An 18,898-nucleotide genomic window follows, 5' to 3' on the forward strand; every position below is an offset into this window, starting at 1 on the left:
CGGGTTTGAACCGGAAGCGAAAGCACAGAGCTCCCAGTGCAAGCCACTCTTGGTGGAAGCCAAGACCGAAAAATGCGCGACGGTCGAGATCGCGAGTGAAGCTCATGCTGATTGCGTTCTTCAACATGGAAGGAATGATTTAGGCAGAATTTCTTCACAAAGGTGCTACTGTTAAATTTGGCTAAGTGGAAGTTATGAAATGTTTGCGAGAGGCAGTCAGATGGAAAACACCAGAAAGTGGAAGAACGGGTGGCTCTTCCATCACAACAACGAGCCCCACCACATGGCGCTCTCCATCCAACAATTTTTGGTGGCAAAAAACATTCCTGAGTCATCACTGATCCACCTTATTTGTTTGACTGTCACCATGCTACTTCCTTATTCTGGCTGTTCCCCAAGTTGAAACAAATGATGAAAGGGAAGCGATTTGACACGATCGAAGACATCAAACCCACCACGACAGACCTTCTGAAGGTGACTAACAAAGAGGACTTCCAGAAATGTTTCCGGCAGTGGCATGAACGGTGGAACAAGTGTGTATGTGCGGAAGGGGAGTATTTCAAAGTGGATTAATGATGTAAGTGTTTAATAAAACGATTATCTTACTATAATTCACCAAATGTCCTTCCGTCCGTTCGAAGATACCGCAAAAACGGCTCAACCGATCGCAACGATATTTTGGGTATTCCTGGGACCCCTGGGAGTAAAATAGGCGATATTGTTTTTCCAATTTTTCCAAGTTTTTCAATTTTCCCAAACACGATGGAATAATATTTACTGATATGAACAGTGATGTGGCTTTTGTTGAAATTCTACAAATACTGTTTATTCTATGTACCAGGAGAGAGTAGATAGACTCCTGACGAACTCTTTCTATATAAACGTGCGGCTCCGAAGTAACACAGCAGCGTGTGCAAAGCGACTGAGAAACATGTGTAGCGCTTCCATGTTACAGATTAGGCGCGCACTCTTCACACATAAACGTGCGATTGAGAAAGACATGTAGCGGCCGCTTCCGTTTTGCAGAATTCAATCTTTTTTCAAAATTGGCGCCATGTACTGTTTAGATTTTGATGAATTGCGTGTGATATGATTCAACGGATATTTATATGAATCGTTTAAAATAAAAAAAAGCCTTCAATTTCTGATATTTTGCCTTTTCATTTGGGCCTCCCAATTGAAGCCCCGCCCATCGGGCGGGTACCGTTGCTGGTATTCTAAAATTCACCTAACTTTTTGATCACACCTCGTACATCAAACCTGGTGATACTTCTACTCTTGGGTGTAGGGCAGCAGCTCCACACCAACATCCTAAAGGTGATGCATAGCAGCTGGTGGTCTGTGCTGCAATCCACACCTTGCTTAACTGTGGCATCGAGGCACCTCCAATGGTTCTTTTGTCCAATGATGGCAACGTCGATGCAGTGGCATTTGTTTGACTTGGTGTGTTGCCAGGTATGTTTGTAGATGTCCCTTTTCTGGAACCATGTGTTGCAGATGGTTGCTTCATTTAAAGATAGAAAGTTCAGGAGTTTTCTCCAAGCATCATTAATTTCCCCAGATCCATGGGGATCTCATACCTAATCCCACAGTCATATTCTGCCAGATTCCAAGATCCAACTCGTGCATTGAAGTCCTCCAATACTATATATGACTCCCATGGTAATATCTCATCTCGTGGCTGCTGTAAATTGTTATAGAAACTGTCCTTTTCAGTTCTGAGGGTCGTAAATATTCGTGCATAGCATGATGGAATGTGTGGGTGATATGAGTCACTCTTTCCTCTCGGAAGAGTTAATTTAATAAGTCTAGAACCACATATCTTCCACATCTCTCCTCCAGCCTTCCATGCATCAACAGCTGGGCCTGTGACAACAGCAGCAACACCCTCTCCTCTTCATCTATTTTGCCGTGCGTGGGTGATTCCTGACCTGCTGCTACGACGCTAGATACTTTTCTCGACAGTCACATGAAAAAGTAAGTACACCTCATGTAAAGTTTTGACTTTTTCAACATATTTCAACATACAGCTATTTGATCTTCATTTTAACAATATTGATAGATAAAGGTGATATAATATAACAAATATCATGAAACATTTACATGTTGTAGTCCATTGTATAATTTAAATAAACATTAATGCAAATTTCGCATGTGGAAAAAGTAAGTACACCCTTGGCTCTAATAGATGGTATTGCCCCCTTTGGTAGAAACAACCTCAAGTAGGTGTTTCTTATAACTGTCTACCAGTCTCTAACATCGACTGAGAGAAATTTTTGCCCACTCCTCCATGCAGAATTCTTTCAGCTGTGCGATGTTTGAGGGGTTTCTTGCATGCACAGCTCGTTTCAAATCCCCCCACAACATCTCGATGGGATTTAGATCCGGGCTTTGACTTGGCCATTCCAGAACCCTCCATTTCTTTTTTTTTCAGCCATTCCTTGGTGGATTTACTGGTATGTTTAGGGTCATTGTCATGTTGCAAGGTCCACCTTCGGTTGAGCTTCAACTTTCCGACAGATGGCCTCACACAATCCTCAAGCACCCTCTGGTACAATGAAGAATTCATAGTGGATTCTATGATGGTGAGCTGCCCAGGCCCTGAAGCAGCAAAGCTGCCCCAAACCATAATATTTCCACCACCATGCTTTACAGTTGGTATCAGGTTCTTGTGGTCAAATGCTGTCTTTGGTTTTTGCCAAACATGTCTTCTGGTACTGTGGCCAAATAGCTCTACCTTTGACTTATCTGTCCAGAGCACATTGTTCCAGAAGTGCTGGTCTTTGCCTAGGTGTTCATTGGCAAACTTTAGTCTTGCCCTGATGTTTTTTTCTGGACAGCAAAGGTTTCCTCCTGGCACACCTCCCATGTAGATCAAATTTGTGCAGCCTCTTTCTAATGGTAGACTCGTGCACTTTGACATCAACAGTGGCAAGAGCTACCAGTAGGTCCCGTGATGACATTCTGGGGTTCTTAGAGACTTCTTTCAGCATCTTGCGGTCTGCTCTCGGGCTGAACTTGCTGGGGCGGCCTGGCCTGAACAAGTTGGCAGTTGTTTGGAATCTTCTCCACTTATAGATCATCTTCCGGACAGTCGAATGATTGATTTCAAATTGTTTGGAGATCTTTTAAAATCCATTCCCAGACTCGTAGGCATTTATAACCTTCTTTCTGAAGGCATCAGAGAGCTCTTTTGATCTAGACATGATGACGCCGCACACTTCAACAACAAAGAGCAAACCAAACGAAATGTCTGAGGTTTAAATAAGACAGGTTCCTCCAAGATCCTCTCTAACGATGTTCTAATCATTTGCACCTGAGCTGGTGCACCTGATTCTAATTTTAGGTATTTGAAGTAGTGATAAATGTAGGGGTGTACTTACTTTTTCCACATGTGAAATTTTCATTTATGTTTATTTAAATTATACAATGGACTACAAAATGTAAATGTTTCATGATATTTGTTATATTATATCACCTTTATCTATCAATATTGTTGAAATGAAGATCAAATAGCTGTATGTTGAAATATGTTGAAAAAGTCAAAACTTTACATGGGGTGTACTTACTTCTTCACGTGACTGTACATGATAAATATCACTTACAAACCATTTTGTGTCCTGTAGTGCAGCAACACCAATATATAATCTATCCGATTCTCTGATTACTGTCTATTCTGTGATTTTCTGCAGAATTTGGTTCAGGGCACTGCTTCGCTTTCGCTAAGGAACCTTCACTGTCCAGCAACAATCTCACATTTCACGGTACAAATGTCAAATTGGGCATTTTTGCTTTGCTTTGATATGTGCAAAATGCTCCATGCAGGAGAGTTGCAAGTTCTTCAAAGGGGAACTCACAACGGATGAGATATGTGGCCCTGTCAAATGGCAGCACACACACACACACACACACACACACACACACACACACACACACACACACACACACACACACACACACACACACACACACACACACACACACACACACACACACACACACACACACACACACACACACACACACACACACACACACACACACACACATTCCATTATTACCCTGCGCTTGCAAAGCAAAAAGCGAGGTTAAGCAATCGGTTGCGTACGTTTGCCATATGTGTGAAGTGTGCCGTGTCTGCATTTTAAAAATTCATTTTCTCAGCAACCGTTGGTCCGATTGACATGAAATTTTACCGGAGGAGCGCCTCTACCTGTAGATTTGTTTTGGTGATAATTATGACGTCATCGGTCATGTGGTACGGACGCTATCTTGGAAAAACGTTACACCTCTATATCTCCCAAACCGCTTAATGGGAAAAAATTGAAACATGGCTCATTGTCAAGTACACCCCATGGGGAATAAGATATGTTAATGATGATGTCATACTGTCATAGGTGCTTCCATTATGACGTCATAATTCGACAAGTACAACGCTTGATCTGATCAGTATGGAAAAACAAAATTCCTCTGCAACTTAGGCGCGCGCACGCACACACACACACACACACACACACACACACACACACACACACACACACACACACACACACACACACACACACACACACACACACGAAATTTTCAGAATATGAGCGGCTCCTCCTGTAGAATTGGTTCTAATGATAATTATGACGTCATTGGTCACGTGGTAAAGGCACCATCTTGGAAAAATCGAAAAAAGTTGCACCTCTGTATCCCCCAAACCACTCCATGGAAAAAATTGAAATATGGCTCAATGTCAAACACACCCCTTGGGGAATAAGACATGTTAATGATGATGTCATCAGCACTAATAATGAAGTCATAATTCGGCAAGTACAACGCTGATCATGTTGCAACCTATGTTTCCCGAGCTATATAGTCCTCATCACAGTCAAGACAAACAACTGAAGGATAAATTTCCTGTCACAGCCAAAATAAAGGTTGATTAAAATGACATCATATGTGATGTGGTCTGGCAGCCATATTGGATCTAAGCAAAAATCGTTGAAAACATTCTCCTCTTTAACTGCTTAACCGATCAATGCAAATATTTAACTAATTGATCAACTACCCATGGGAAATATAGTTTGATAAAAGTGGCACCATCAGTCACTGGTCTGGCAGCCATATTGGATCCCCCAAAAAAAAAAAACCCTTAAAAAACAGAAGAGTTGGCTTGCACAAAGTCCTTCTCAAGACTGCACAGGGTAAGTATTCTATGAATACCATCTTGTTTAACATGTCGCACACACACACACACACACACACACACACACACACACACACACACACACACACACACACACACACACACACACACACACACACACACACACACACACACACTCCATTATTTAGCATGTTGTATTGTTCAATACAAGGTATTTTTTGTTGTCATGCTCCTTCCTATGTTTCCTAACTCACCCAGAAGGTCCCAGGAAAAAAACTCGGACAGACCTTCGCTGATCATCAGTGTGCTGGGGACATCGGTGAGATCTGCAATCATAAAACGGGAAGATAGACTCTCCATTTCATGTCAACTTAACGAATAAATAACAAAATACACGCATGTCTTAAGGAATGAAATATGCATAATTTACTCATTTTAACTCATCCATGGCAATGACCAATGACATGTCCAATCACAATTCATGCAGAATTGTGACATAAATTCCAATTTCAAATATCATTACAACACCAGGTTTATGATAAAACATGTCACATTCACATCGACGCTGGTATGATAATTTGTGAAGCATTTCATTTGCTTGGAAATATGAACACAACAATGTTTGTTTTGGAATGAATCAACCATGTACAAGTGATGGAAAACTCAATAAATGCCAAACAACTTTGGAGAACAGAAATAAAAAGGTTACACGTAATAAACAAAAGTAAGAGACTGACGATCATACTTGTATCAAACGATGTCACAAAGATTACCTTGTACACATTTTCTTTGTGTGTTCTGAAATTACTCCACATTGCTGTGAAACAGAAATAAAAAGAGTGAAAATACTACCTGCAACAACTACCTGCAACAACTACACAAAACTTGCATTATGCTCATTTCATTCAAAATATGCAAAACCATCACAATTATTGTGCTGACAAAAAACACGTCTGGGTTATTCCCCACTTATTTTGAGGTGTGCAGGTGACAAGTTGCTGAAATGTTTCCACAGATATACAAAATTCAACAGTTCAAGAAAGTATGATAAGTAGCAAGTACTGTATAGTGTATGTCGGTTTAACCATCAAAAGTCTTGGATATAGCCCATCCACGGTGTAGGTGGAAACGGGTGTGTGTGTGTGTGTGTGTGTGTGTGTGTGTGTGTGTGTGTGTGTGTGTGTGTGTGTGTGTGTGTGTGTGTGTGTGTGTGTGTGTGTCCGTCCGAGCCATAACTTTTTCAACCATTTCAACTCTTGTAATAAAATTTTCAACAAACCCTTATTATGAGAATATGGAGAACACCGATTAATAAATTAAACTTTTTTAGCTGTTGTTTTCATGAAGTTTAGTTGGAGTACAAAGCGGACGTGGATGGGGTTTTGCTATTTGAGATGCTATCTAGTCGTCTGTACTGCTTTGGCATCAAATATTGACATATACTTCAAACAGCAATTGCTACTAACTTTTTTTTTTTTTTTTTTTTTTTTTTTTTTTTTTTTTTTTTTTTTTTTTTTTTTTTTTTTTTTTTTTTTTTTTTTTTTTTTTTTTTTTTTTTTTTTTTTTTGCATACAAGATCGAAGCTCGTGAAAGAGCGAACATTAATCACACAAAAAGACAAACCGACACACAAAACAAAAAACATGGGGAGCGGCAGACAAGATGGGGAGAGAGGGGGAAGGACACAAACACAACATTTGAGAGCAGGGACATCGGGAGGACTTGGGGGGAGGTGGGAGAGGAATAAAACATATGAACACTGCAAGGACTCTGGGGTGAATTACCGGGGGTAGAAAAGATCAAGGTTTTCGATGGGGGAAGATAAGAGATGGTGGTGAACAGCTGTTTTAAAGACCTGGAGGGAGGAGTGGGATTGAAGGGAGTGGGGGAGTTTGTTCCAGAGGCGGGAGAAAAGGGGAATGAAAGTGAAGGTGAGCAGAGAGCCTAGACTTTGGCAGTTTAACCATAAGAGGGTTGCAGGCAGATCTTGTGCGACCTGAAGGAATATTGGGGGGACAGAGCACAGAGAGAGCTGGGGGAGCAAGGCCAGAGAGGAGTCGGTAGAAGACAGAAAGACCACCAACCTGCCTGCGGTGAGTGAGTGAAAGGCCCTCGGAGTTGACTACATCGCAGGAGATTCCAATGATTCTGAAAGCTTTGGCCTCAACAGCGTGAAGCCGAGCAAGGTGTGAGGCAGGAGCACCAGCCCAGAGGGGGGAACAGTATTCCATTGAGCTGCGGATGAAAGCCTTGTATGTGGTGTGGAGCTCAGGTGTGCCAAGGAAGGACTTCGCACGACGGAGGATGCCCAGTCGGCGACTGGCTTTGGAGGCCAGCTTGGGAATGTGGTTTTCCCAAGAAAGATCATAGCAGATAGTGAGACCCAAAAGCTTGAGCGACAGAACTTCTTGGAGAGGATTGTTGAGAAAGTAGATGGGAGGGTTGTCCAGTCGGTCCTTTCGGAGAGACATTGTAAGAGTGTGAGATTTGTCAGGATTGAAAGACATGTTCCACTTGTTTGACCAGTCTGTGATTTTGTCCAGGTCTGCAGAGAGTGAGGAGGCTGCAGACTGCCGATCTGAGGGATGAGGAATGGAGCGGCAGATAGTGGAGTCATCAGCAAAGAGATAGAGAGGATTTTCCAGAGAGTCGGAGAGGTCATTGATGAAGACCAGAAATAGCACAGGGCCCAGAACACTACCTTGGGGAACTCCAGCCAGAACAGGAAGGGAAGATGAGAGAAATCCATTCAGGGCCACACGTTGCCTACGACCAGAGAGGAAATCCACAAGCCATGAGTGGAGATTTCCCTGTATACCATAGGAGGTGAGTTTGGTGAGCAGCAGGAACCTGCTGGTGTTCACTACTTTTGCAAAATAGGAACAAAGTCGATTAGAGAGTTAAAGTAGAGGGCACTCGGTAGAGCACATATCACTGCCAGGCTGAACTGTTTACATGTTGTATCCCACCGATAGGCCAGATCTGGATCCGGACCTCCAAACTAAACGAGAATCAGATTGTTCTTGTCACCTACGCAACTCATCCACCAAGTTTCGCCTGAATCGGTCCACAACTTATTGAGATATCGTGTTATACCACATATCGTTTTTCACACTCACTCAACAGTGAAGAATCACTCGAAAAATTATCGGATCCAGATCCGGATCTTCACCTGAATCTGATCTTTTTTTTGTATAAGTTGTTGAGGATCGTACAAGAGCTAACACACACAACATATAACAAAGGGAGCAGGAGCCAAGAAGGGGTGAGAGAGGGGAGCACAACAACAGCAGGGAGCAAGGACATCAGGATTTGGGGACGAAAGAGGGCTGGGGCAGGGTACACGGGATAAACAAGATGGACATTACAGGGACTGTCAGGAAAGAAAACATGGAACTTGAAGGATGAGAGTTTGGGGTGGATTAATGGGGGTAGAAAAAAAAAATCGTGGCTTTGGATGAGAGAAGACATGAGATGGTGGTGAAGAGCTGTTTTAAAGACCTGGAGGGAAGAGTGGGATTGAAGAGTGTGGGAGTTTGTTCTAGAGGAGGGGAAAAAAAAGGAATGAAAAGGTGAAGGTGAGCAGGGAGTCTTGGTTTTGGCAGTTTCATCAGGGGGCTCGGAGGGTAAAATGATTAAGCTGAGGAATCAGAAGTAACAATACCTAAGCCAGAAGGAGTGAAATCAAAGCACGTGGGATAAATAAATAAAAACCGGAGGCAGAAGCAACAACCAGATTAGCACTAGTGGGCCAAACTTCACCAGGAACACAAACTCGACGATTCAACAGAATATATCGTTTAGCACAGAAAATTGAACTAAAATAAGACCAGAAAAACAGGAGTCTTTACTATAATACGTGTAATGTCACCATTCGCATGCTATTTTGTCATCATCAACCGCTAATAGGAAATGTGTATTTGAAGTAGCCAACAAACAGTGTGTGGTAATAAAGTTCCAGGGAAATGGTAGGGTTACACAGAATAACAAGTACAAAAAGTTTTAATTAAAACAAAAGCCGCGTCGATGTTACACAATGCCTAGATGCAGCTGTGCCTATAACGTCGATGTTATAGGCACAGGACATTCCTATTGATTCGATTACTTGATGTTATTTTTGTGCAAAGTGAAAATATATCTCGGCAATTTCCCGTGTGTGGCGGCGAATTTTTAATATATCTCGGCATTTTCCTGTCTGTTATTTCAGGCGGTGTATGACTGACCATGCTGTGATTTAAAAAATATATATCTCGGCAATTTCCCGTGTGTGGCGACACGTGAACGAAGCTATGCTCCTCTCTCCACATTATTGTGACGACGTATAAATTAAATATTTCATCGTGACGATTGTCATCAAATGGACGAATTTTTAATATATCTCGGCATTTTCCCGTCTGTTATTTCAGGCGGTGTATGACTGACCATGCCGCAATTTAAACAAAATATATATATCTCGGCATTTTCCCGTCTGTTATTTCAGGCGGTGTATGACTGACCATGCCGCGATTAAAAAAAAAAATATCTCAATGGACTTGAAGTTACAGGCCTTTGAGAATTCATTTCGTTCTATAAAGGGCAACTTTCATCGGATTTTCTTCACGTTTTTTTTCAACCGAGTCTAAAACTATGTTAGCGACTGTGAAAAATGAAATGATATATCGAATTTGATTTGAAAGAAAACTGTGTGAGAGAGCAAGACACCACAGGCCTACAAAACAGGCCTCAAAGCTATGCGAGTTAATAAAATGGTGGATATTTGTTTATATGAAGCCTCTCCCACAATGGGTGGAGCTATGGTTCCCAGAATGGGTGGAGCTTTGAGGTTTTGTCTTCTCTGCAAGAACAAGAACAAGAAGAAGAAGAAGAACAAGAACAAGAACAACAGCAGAGGGCACTCTATGAGCAGAACAACAAGAAGAAGAAGAACAAGAACAACAGCAGAGGGCACTCTATGAGCAGCGTCTGCGACGCGGCTAAAAATGAGCACAAACATGACCACAAAGTGTGAAATTGACGAGGTGAAATTCCCTCACCAAATCTCTAATTCAAATTAGTCCAAGAGCAGGTTAGGAGCAAATAGCAATTAAATGTAAGGCTTCATGGTATGCAGCCTCAATTTGTTTGATGGCATACATCCAATTGCTGGGAAAATACTGTTACGTGCAATAAAGAGGATGGGGACCCCTGTTGATGTACAAGCGTTTAAAGGAAAAACGCAAATTTCTTCATGCTGTTTGCCTCGATTAATGACGTCTATTGATCAATTCTGTGCCTGTCTTGTTGCCATCATTTCCTTGTGTATTAAAACTACCTGTTACATTAGTAGCATATGAGTTGTTTTTTTTCAACAAGCCATCGACCTGTTAGAAAAGAGGACGTAGTTACAAAGGTGTGGAATTTTTTTTTTTCGTATAAGCACCGTTTCAAATTTGGACAATCCAGGTATCTCTGGATCATGCCCCACGTATGAGTTTAGGTGAGCAAAATATGTTCTCACATACACGGGACAATACTGCAGCGGTGTTCCCAGAGTGTTGGGGAATACCGTTCGGCATTTTCATACGAATTTTGTCTTATGGTATATTGTTTCGTGTGCAAGCTTGATGGCTAGAGAAATATTTGTTACTCAATGGCAGCCTGATAAAAGTGATTCCGCCTGATATTTTCCACATACCACAGCAATCACACTGATCTTTAATGCTCCTAAATTACTCTTTTCAGCCACGGAGCTCATTTGACTGTACCTCATTTTTGCAGGGTAGGGAATCTCTCACACTAAGAAACTTTAAAGTAAAACGTTTATTTAACAAAATTCAGGGATGTGAGCATGGAAACAGTTAATATGAGAATGTTAAAGGTAAAAGTAAACATAGGGGCAATACCCCTGGCACTCACCTGGTAGAATAAACAGTACACTGCACCGACTAAAGGTATTGTTACGTTTGTGGGGGAAGCAATGGAATACCTTAGGCCAGGTAGGATTGTATAGGGTAGTGTGCTCCGAATGTCGCAAAGAAGAAGAAACCTTCCTGTAATCAAGTCAGACCCAGATGTAGCGTAAGTGTATATTTGTCGCCATGCGAGCGGTGGAGCTATGCTAATTAGTTAGGGTATAAAGGTAACATTCCCTGTGTGTAGTCCCCTCTGTATTTTCCCTTTATTCCTTATGACACACACACACCACAGCCATGCGATCAGTGCCTAAAATAAACCACACGATCGCCGAACGAATCCGAATATTACTACGACACCACCCAGCTCAAATCTTCTCGATGGGCAGGCAGAAAGGCCATGAGGCCATGCCCCAAAAAACGATTGGTTGGAGTGATGCGATGGTGCGGCACGATTGGAGCACATGCATCGTCATCATCGAACATTCTCGCGCCAGGGACAAAAAGGCAGAGGACCGCCATTTTCCTTCTCTTGGTTTGTGGCTTTCCTCGCAAGCAGTCACAGTTTATACGCTCTTGGTTCCGACATTTATTACGGACAGTACGTTTCGGATTCACTCTTTTGTGCTGGGTTCGTGACAAGCAGTCTCGTAGTTTATACAATCTCTTGGTCCTGGCTTCCATCGTGTACAGTCACATTTATTCTCTTCTTACTACAAATTGATGTATTACCCTGCATACAGAACACTGCTGTAGTGTAGCGACACATATACATATAGAGATAACTGAACTATACTAACTAGTTTTATTAACCCCTAAGAATCGTTCCCACAACAATACCAATTGTATTATACACATGTACAATTGGTGCCAGTAAAACCCACTTGATTTATTTGCTCCATTCTGCTCTTATAATTATCATGATCTGGTAGTGCATGTGTGTGTCGTTGATTGTTATCTCTGTAATTTGGGTGTCAGAAGGTGGAACAAAGCCCTCCTAGGACTGGTATCCCCTTCGTTTTGGTGAAGGATCGTGATTCATGGGCTAAGCTGTGAAATTGTGCTGTTCTCAGAGTTTTGTTCTGAGGGCTCTTTTCAGGATCGTTATTGAGCACCGACTGTAGTTTGTTTGTGGTAATGTTCCAAGGAAAGGTTTGTAGGATATTTGTGAGGTTCTTCTTTATAATTCCCGTTGCTACAATTTTGATGTTCTTCAGCTTCCAGGATATTTTCACTTCATTTTTGAGGTCCTGATATTTGGTCATTTTCTCGATTTCTGCGTTGTTAGGCCAAAATCGCTGGGTACTGATATCTCAATCAGCAATGCTGTCTTTTCCTTTTTGTTCCTGTGTAAAATGTCCAGACTCAATGCTTTGTTTTCTATGTTCACGCTCGATGGAATCATCAGGTTGTACTTGAGCATGACGTCCTCATTTTCAATGATTGCCCTTAGTTCGTGTTTCCATTCATTTTCTGGAACTGGGATGTTTACATTTTTGCAGATATGCCAATGAATCACTTTGCATACTTTGTTATGCCATTGTGTGTAAAGTAGTTCTGATAATAGTTTTTTGCATCCCGAGAGCAGGTGACTCATACTTTCTGTTTGTGTCTTGCAGAAAAGTGTATGTCTGTACCCGGTGTGTACCCCGTTTGAGAATAGGTACCGTATCCCTGCGTGTTGAAAGAGGCGAATAAAAGGGTTGGCGTCAGGAACGGAATCCGGCCATAAAAACATTGCCTCAAAAAGGGAACCATGACAATTACACTTACATATGGGCAGGGTACAGCCCGAAGTACCCCGTGGGGGACCTCACTCCCTCCAGTCAAAACTCAAGGTGGGGAACCCGATCGAAGCAAGGGTGGAAATCACTCCATTTATGACAACGAAACGTCTGATGCCCCACATGGAGATCAGTTTCTGAGGTTTGGGACATGGAATGTAGGGACAATGACAGGGAGATCAGTAGAAGTGGTGGAAGTATTGGTCAGAAGAAGAGTGGACATATGTTGTGTGCAGGAGACGAGATGGAAGGGAAGTGGTGTGAGAATGGTGACGGGAAGGCAGGGACAGAAATACAAGCTTGTGTGGCAAGGGTGCCCAGAAGGCGTGCATGGTGTTGGTGTCCTGTTTTCTGAGGAGTTTGTAGACAGTGTGGTGAGTGTGACTGGAGTGAGTGAAAGGTTGATGGTGAAAATGATGGTTGGAAAGCTCTTGGTGAATGTCATCTCGGGATATGCTCCGCAGGTTGGTCGGAACGATGAAGAAAGGGACAAGTTCTGGTGTGCGAGAGAGAAGCTGATGGAAAACGTGAAAGATGATGAAGTTGTTGTGGTAGGAGGAGACTGAAATTGACATGTGGGAAGGAGTATAGACGGTTTTGAGGGAGTTAATGGGGGGTTACGGGTATGGTGTGAGGAATGGAGAAGGTGAAAGGATTTTGGAGTTTGCTGATGGAGCTGGTTTCTTGATTTGTAACACTCAGTTCCAGAAAGAGGATAATAAGCTTGTTACATACACGTCAGGTGGGTCGACGACAACCGTTGACTACCTGATGGTGCGGAGGCGAGATCGGGGGCACCTCTGGGACACAAAAGTGATCCCGGGGAAGGAGGCTGTTTCACAGCATCACTTGGTTGTCTGCGACAGAAGGGTGAAAGGTGCGAGGAGAGTTCGGCGGGTGAAGTACCAACCGAGAATGAAGGTGTGGAGGTTGAAAGAGGTGACAGTGAGGAAGGCATTAAAAGAGACGCTGAGTATGGCAGAGGCTGATGTGGTTGAGCTTGAAAGCGGTTGGATGTCAATGAAAGATAGTCTGTTGGGAGCCGTTGGTGAGGAATGTGGATGGACAAAAGGACCACCGAGGCACTCGGAAACATGGTGGTGGGATGATGAAGTTGGAAAGAGGATTGACGAGAAGCAGAAGTTCAAGGAGTGGCAGAAGGCGGAGGGTACGGGGGCAGAAAAGGCAGAGCATGAAAGTTACAAGGCAGCCAAGAAGGCTGCAAAGAAAGAGGAAGCAAAAGCGCAGGAGGCATGTAAGAAAATGTTCGGAGAACGCTTGGATTCAGAAGAGGGTCAGAGAGCGGTATTCAGGATTGCAAAGCAGATAGCGAAAGAGAGGTGCGATGTGATGGGGGAGAGTTGCTTGAAGGATGAAGTGGGACAAATCGTTGTGGACCCAGATTGAATTAAAGGAAGATGGAAGAGATATATGGAAATACTGTTGAATGCAGAGAAAGAATGGGACGGAAACATAGAGAGTAACCCAGTTTTAGGAGCGGCGGAGAAGACAACTGAGAAGGAAGTTGAGGAAGTGATAAAAGCAATGAAGAGTAGAAAAGCGGGAGGGCCGACGGGAGTTGTGGGATATATGTTGAAGGCAGCGGGAAGTTGGGGTGTGAAGAGAATGACAGAGATCTGTAATCTGGTGGTGAAAGAAGGCCGCATTCCAGTGGCTTGGGAACTGAGTACCCTCGTCCCTCTATACAAGGGGAAAGGTGACACTCTGGACTGTGGCTCGTATCGAGCGATAAAGTTATTGGAGCATGGAATGAAGGTATTGGAAAGGGTGTTGGAGAGGAGGATAAGGAAGAAGGTGAAGATCGACGAAATGCAGTTTGGATATATGCCAGGAAGAGGAACGACAGACACGCTTTTTATTGTAAGGCAGTTAAAAGAGAAGTACATGGAGAAAAAGGAGAAGTACATGGAGAAGAGGAAGAAGTTGTTTCTTGGGTTTGTTGATCTGGACAAAGCATTTGATAGGGTTCCACACGAAGTAATGACATGGGCATTGAGGAAGTTAGGAGTGGAGGAATGGTGGATCAGAGTAGTGATGGCAATGTACGAGAGAACGCGCACAGCTGTAAGGATGAAGGATGGGACCAGTGGTGAGTTTGAGGTGAAGGTGGGAGTGCATCAGGGGTCGGTACTAAGTCCACTACTATTTGTAGCTGTGATGGAGGTGCTGGCTCAGAACGTAAAGGAGGGTTTACCGTGGGAGTTGTTGTATGCAGATGATCTGGTGTTGATTGCGGAAAGTATGGATGGACTGAAGGAAAAGATGAACAAGTGGAAGGAATGTATGGAGACAAAAGGTCTGAAGGTGAATATCGGAAAGACGAAGGTGATGGCAAGTGGTAAAGCATGTGGTGAGGTGGAAAGAACTGGGAAGTGGCCCTGTGCTGTGTGTAGGAAGGGTGTCGGAGTGAACTCCATTCAGTGTACAATGTGCGCTGAGTGGGTTCATCAAAAATGTAGTGGTCTGAGAGGGTCATTAACCAGTGTGGCAGCTACATTCAAATGTAAGGTGTGCACAGAGGGAGCTGCAGATGGAGGAAATGTTGAGTTGGATCTTGGAGACGGCCTGAAGCTGGAAGGTGTGAAAACATTTTGCTACCTCGGAGACATGCTGAATGGAGAAGGTGGATCAGACTCGGCAACGGTTGCTGGAGTGAGATGTGCATGCAAGAAGTTTCGGGAACTGAGTGGCGTGCTGACGGGGAGGGGAGTGTCGTTGAAGCTGAAGGGAAAGGTGTATGCTGCATGTGTGAGAAGTGTTATGATTTATGGGAGCGAGACATGGGTAATGCACGTAGAGCAGCAACGAAGGCTGGAAATGGTGGAAATGCGAATGGTTCGGTGGATGTGTTGAGTACCATTGAGAGAGAGGAAGACAAATGATGAATGGCGAAAGATGATGGGAATAGAACCTGTGATGGATGCTGTGAAGAGAAACAGGTTGAGATGGTTTGGTCATGTGTTGAGGAAGGACGAAAGTGACTGGTTGAGAAGAGTGATGGAAATGAATGTGGAAGGAAGTAGAGGACGGGGAAGACCGAAAAAGACTTGGCTAAAGGTGGTGGAAGAAGAAATGCGGGCAAGGGGGTTATAACAAGGGGAGATGCAGAAAATAGGGCAAAATGGAGAAGATTGCCATGGGGCCCGCAAGGCTAACCCCCACTCTAGCAGGGAAAATGGCCTTAAAATGCCTGTTGTTGTTGTAGAAAAGTGTGTGCGCGCGTGTGTGTGTGTGTGTGTGTGTGTGTGTGTGTGTGTGTGTGTGTGTGTGTGTGTGTGTGTGTGTTCGGAATCAAGACGGTCAGGACGATAGTGGTGAAACATCAATGTGTGAAGAGTGATTAATTAGAACATATGGGCAATTCCACGGTTACTCACATTACAATACATTAATGCATCTATATATGTATACGTAATGTGAGTATCCGTGGAATTGCCCATATGAAAAGTTTCTGAACATCAGTAAACATGTACAGGTAGTCAACGGTTTACTAACACAATGTAAGCTGGATGTTCATCAACGGGATCAACAAATCCCCTTTAAATACATGTAACAAGTGATTGATTGGTTCCCAAACGCAGATTAAACACATTTCATCTATCTTCTATCTATCTTCTTCTTATATATATATATCAAATAAAGTTTTTGTTTGTTTGTCTGCATGCGGTAATCTCCTGAACGGTGAAAGATAGGAGGAAACCTCTGAAACAAAAAATGTCGGGACAGGCCCCGGGAAGGTTATTGGCTAGGTGGCGAGGCCGGTCGAGGCCGCCTCGGCCGGGCTGGGCCAATTTCGCAATAAATCTTCTTCTTCTTTCAAAATTCTCTTGAAGTACAACTTGTGCACTTAATAGGAATATCTGACTGATTGCAACACATGCTTTCAAAATTCTCTTTCGCGGGGCCCGACAGAAGAAATAACAAGGAATCGTTGAGCACTAACTGATACTGGGCTCGCGTCAGACCTGTGTACAGAGATTAAATTCATTCAAAAAAGAACCCGGGCAACGGCCGGGTGCATTCAGCTAATCGATATACAGACTTGGCATTTAATAAGGAATATATATTTTTTTCTTGACTTGGGTTTACTTTCTTAACTCAGTATATCAATCTGGTGAGTTTCTTTTACACTTTGGTGATTTATTTGTTAAAAGAACCATGTCACTGATTGTCTGTCGCAGCAAGAAGTCAACAAAAGGATTATATCACAGGTGGCGTGGCAAAATGTACGGACAGGTGCATTTGATGATTGTCTTCACAGTCTGGTATACAAGGGTTGTTGCGTTCTGTATTAGTGGAAAACAACTGCTGCACATCTCTAAAAGGTATTGCCGCTTCCTCTGGAGATGGTCCGTCAACTCGACAATGCTGTTTGTCATGGAGTGGTGGCTTTACGAAATTACGGCATGAAACAGCGTGCTATTGCTCGGCAGTATGGCATCACTCAAAGTCAGGTGTCAAAGATCCTGAAACGAAATGCTCAGACGGGTGTCCCTACTCCAATCCCGAGGCCAGGACGTCCCCGCAGAACCACAAGGAGGGATGATCGCCAGCTGCACCGGTTAGTCCGCAATGGCCGTACCAAGTCAGCTAATCGGCTTAGGGCTGAGTGGCAGCAACTGACAAATGTGCCTGTATCCAGAAGGCAAGTCAACCAACGACTGGTTCAAGCAGGCTATCGTGCCAGGCGTCCCCTGAGAAAGCCACGCCTGACCAGACAACACCGCCAGCGCCGATTGCAGTGGGCCAGAGAGCACAGTCAATGGCAGCCAGGACACTGGAATCACGTGATCTTCAGTGACGAGTCTAGATTTCTGGTCTATCGTCAAGATGGCCACGTCCGAGTGCGCAGACAAGTGCATGAAGCCTACAACAAAGATTGTATAGTGCCAAGAGTCCAAGCTGGAGGTGGTGGGGTGACCGTCTGGGCTGCTTTTCATGCAGGGGGCAAAACTGACCTGGTTGTTCTGAATGGAAACCTGAACCAGTTCAAGTACAGGGCCATTCTGGAAGAAACATTGCTTCCATTTGCTCGTGCAGCCTTGCGAGGAAACTTTGTCTTCCAAGATGACAATGCACGGCCTCATCGTGCTCGCATGATCCAACACTTTCTTGCTGACCGTGGTGTAGAGCATATGGAGTGGCCTGCCATGTCCCCGGATATGAATCCGATAGAGAACTTGTGGGCAGAATTAACGCGTCAAATCGACCACTTGGACCAGCAGCCGACCTCTGTGCGTGAATTGCAGCAGGCTATTGTCACTGCATGGCAAGCGATTCCTGTCCAAACCTTGGCAAATCTCATGAACAGCATGCCTCGACGTTTACGTGCTCTCCTGAATGCTCGTGGGGGTTACACGAAGTACTGAACTGTAATTTTACTGTCCATAATCCCAGTCGTAATTTAACTTTTGATTTTGTTAAAAATTTGACTAATGTGCAAAATAAAGAGATACTTCTGGAAAACGTACAGAAGTTTAACACAGTACTGTCCATGAATTGAGTTCGATATCAGTTTACATCACTTTCAAGGATCAATTTATTTGTTTTGAAATGTCACATGTGGTTTTTGTTTCTTTTAAAGGTCACATTAACAAAAACAAGAATAATTTCAACATAATTCCAATGAACTTTTGGGTCTAAGACATCTTGAAAAGTAAGTTCACCCCCACAAAAAAAATATTCCATATTAAATGCCAGGTCTGTATATAAACGCGAGTTGTGTGTGTGTGTCCGCGTTTTATTCAGAGATGGCTGAACGGCTCTTCATCAAACTTTCAGAGGTTCATCAGTGAGTGCCTGGGAGTGTTCTGGGCAACAATTTTATTTTTTTTTTGAAAAGAAAAATTTCGTTTTTTTGGGAGTTAAAAATAAATAAATAAAATAAAAATAAAAATAAATCGCTCGATCGTGCTGAAGCCTTTTTAAATTAATGACAGTTATATACAAGCACACATTCACACAAATAAATACAAAACAATCACCAGACATTTGAATTCAAATAAATCAAACAATTCCAGAAGTGTACGAGTTGGTAGTACGTCTTC

General features: G+C 43.2%; 1 protein-coding gene across 2 annotated transcripts in view; it reads right to left on the reverse strand.

Moving 5' to 3' along the window:
• Nucleotides 1-18,898, reverse strand: part of LOC137431298 (ataxin-7-like protein 3) — a gene marked incomplete at its 5' end in the record, with an annotated part of 81,345 nt that overhangs the window by 13,056 nt on the left and 49,391 nt on the right. Inside the window, 2 exon segments of one of the 2 annotated variants that reach the window (XM_078781829.1) lie at nt 5,443-5,481; nt 5,929-5,972. In XM_078781829.1, coding sequence (XP_078637955.1) covers nt 5,443-5,481; nt 5,929-5,972 — 83 coding nt within the window. 2 annotated transcript variants of the gene reach the window in all.

The sequence above is a fragment of the Myxine glutinosa genome, chromosome 7 (assembly GCF_964187855.1).
Source record: "Myxine glutinosa chromosome 7, kmMyxGlut1.1, whole genome shotgun sequence".
NCBI classification, from domain to species: Eukaryota; Metazoa; Chordata; class Myxini; order Myxiniformes; family Myxinidae; genus Myxine; species Myxine glutinosa.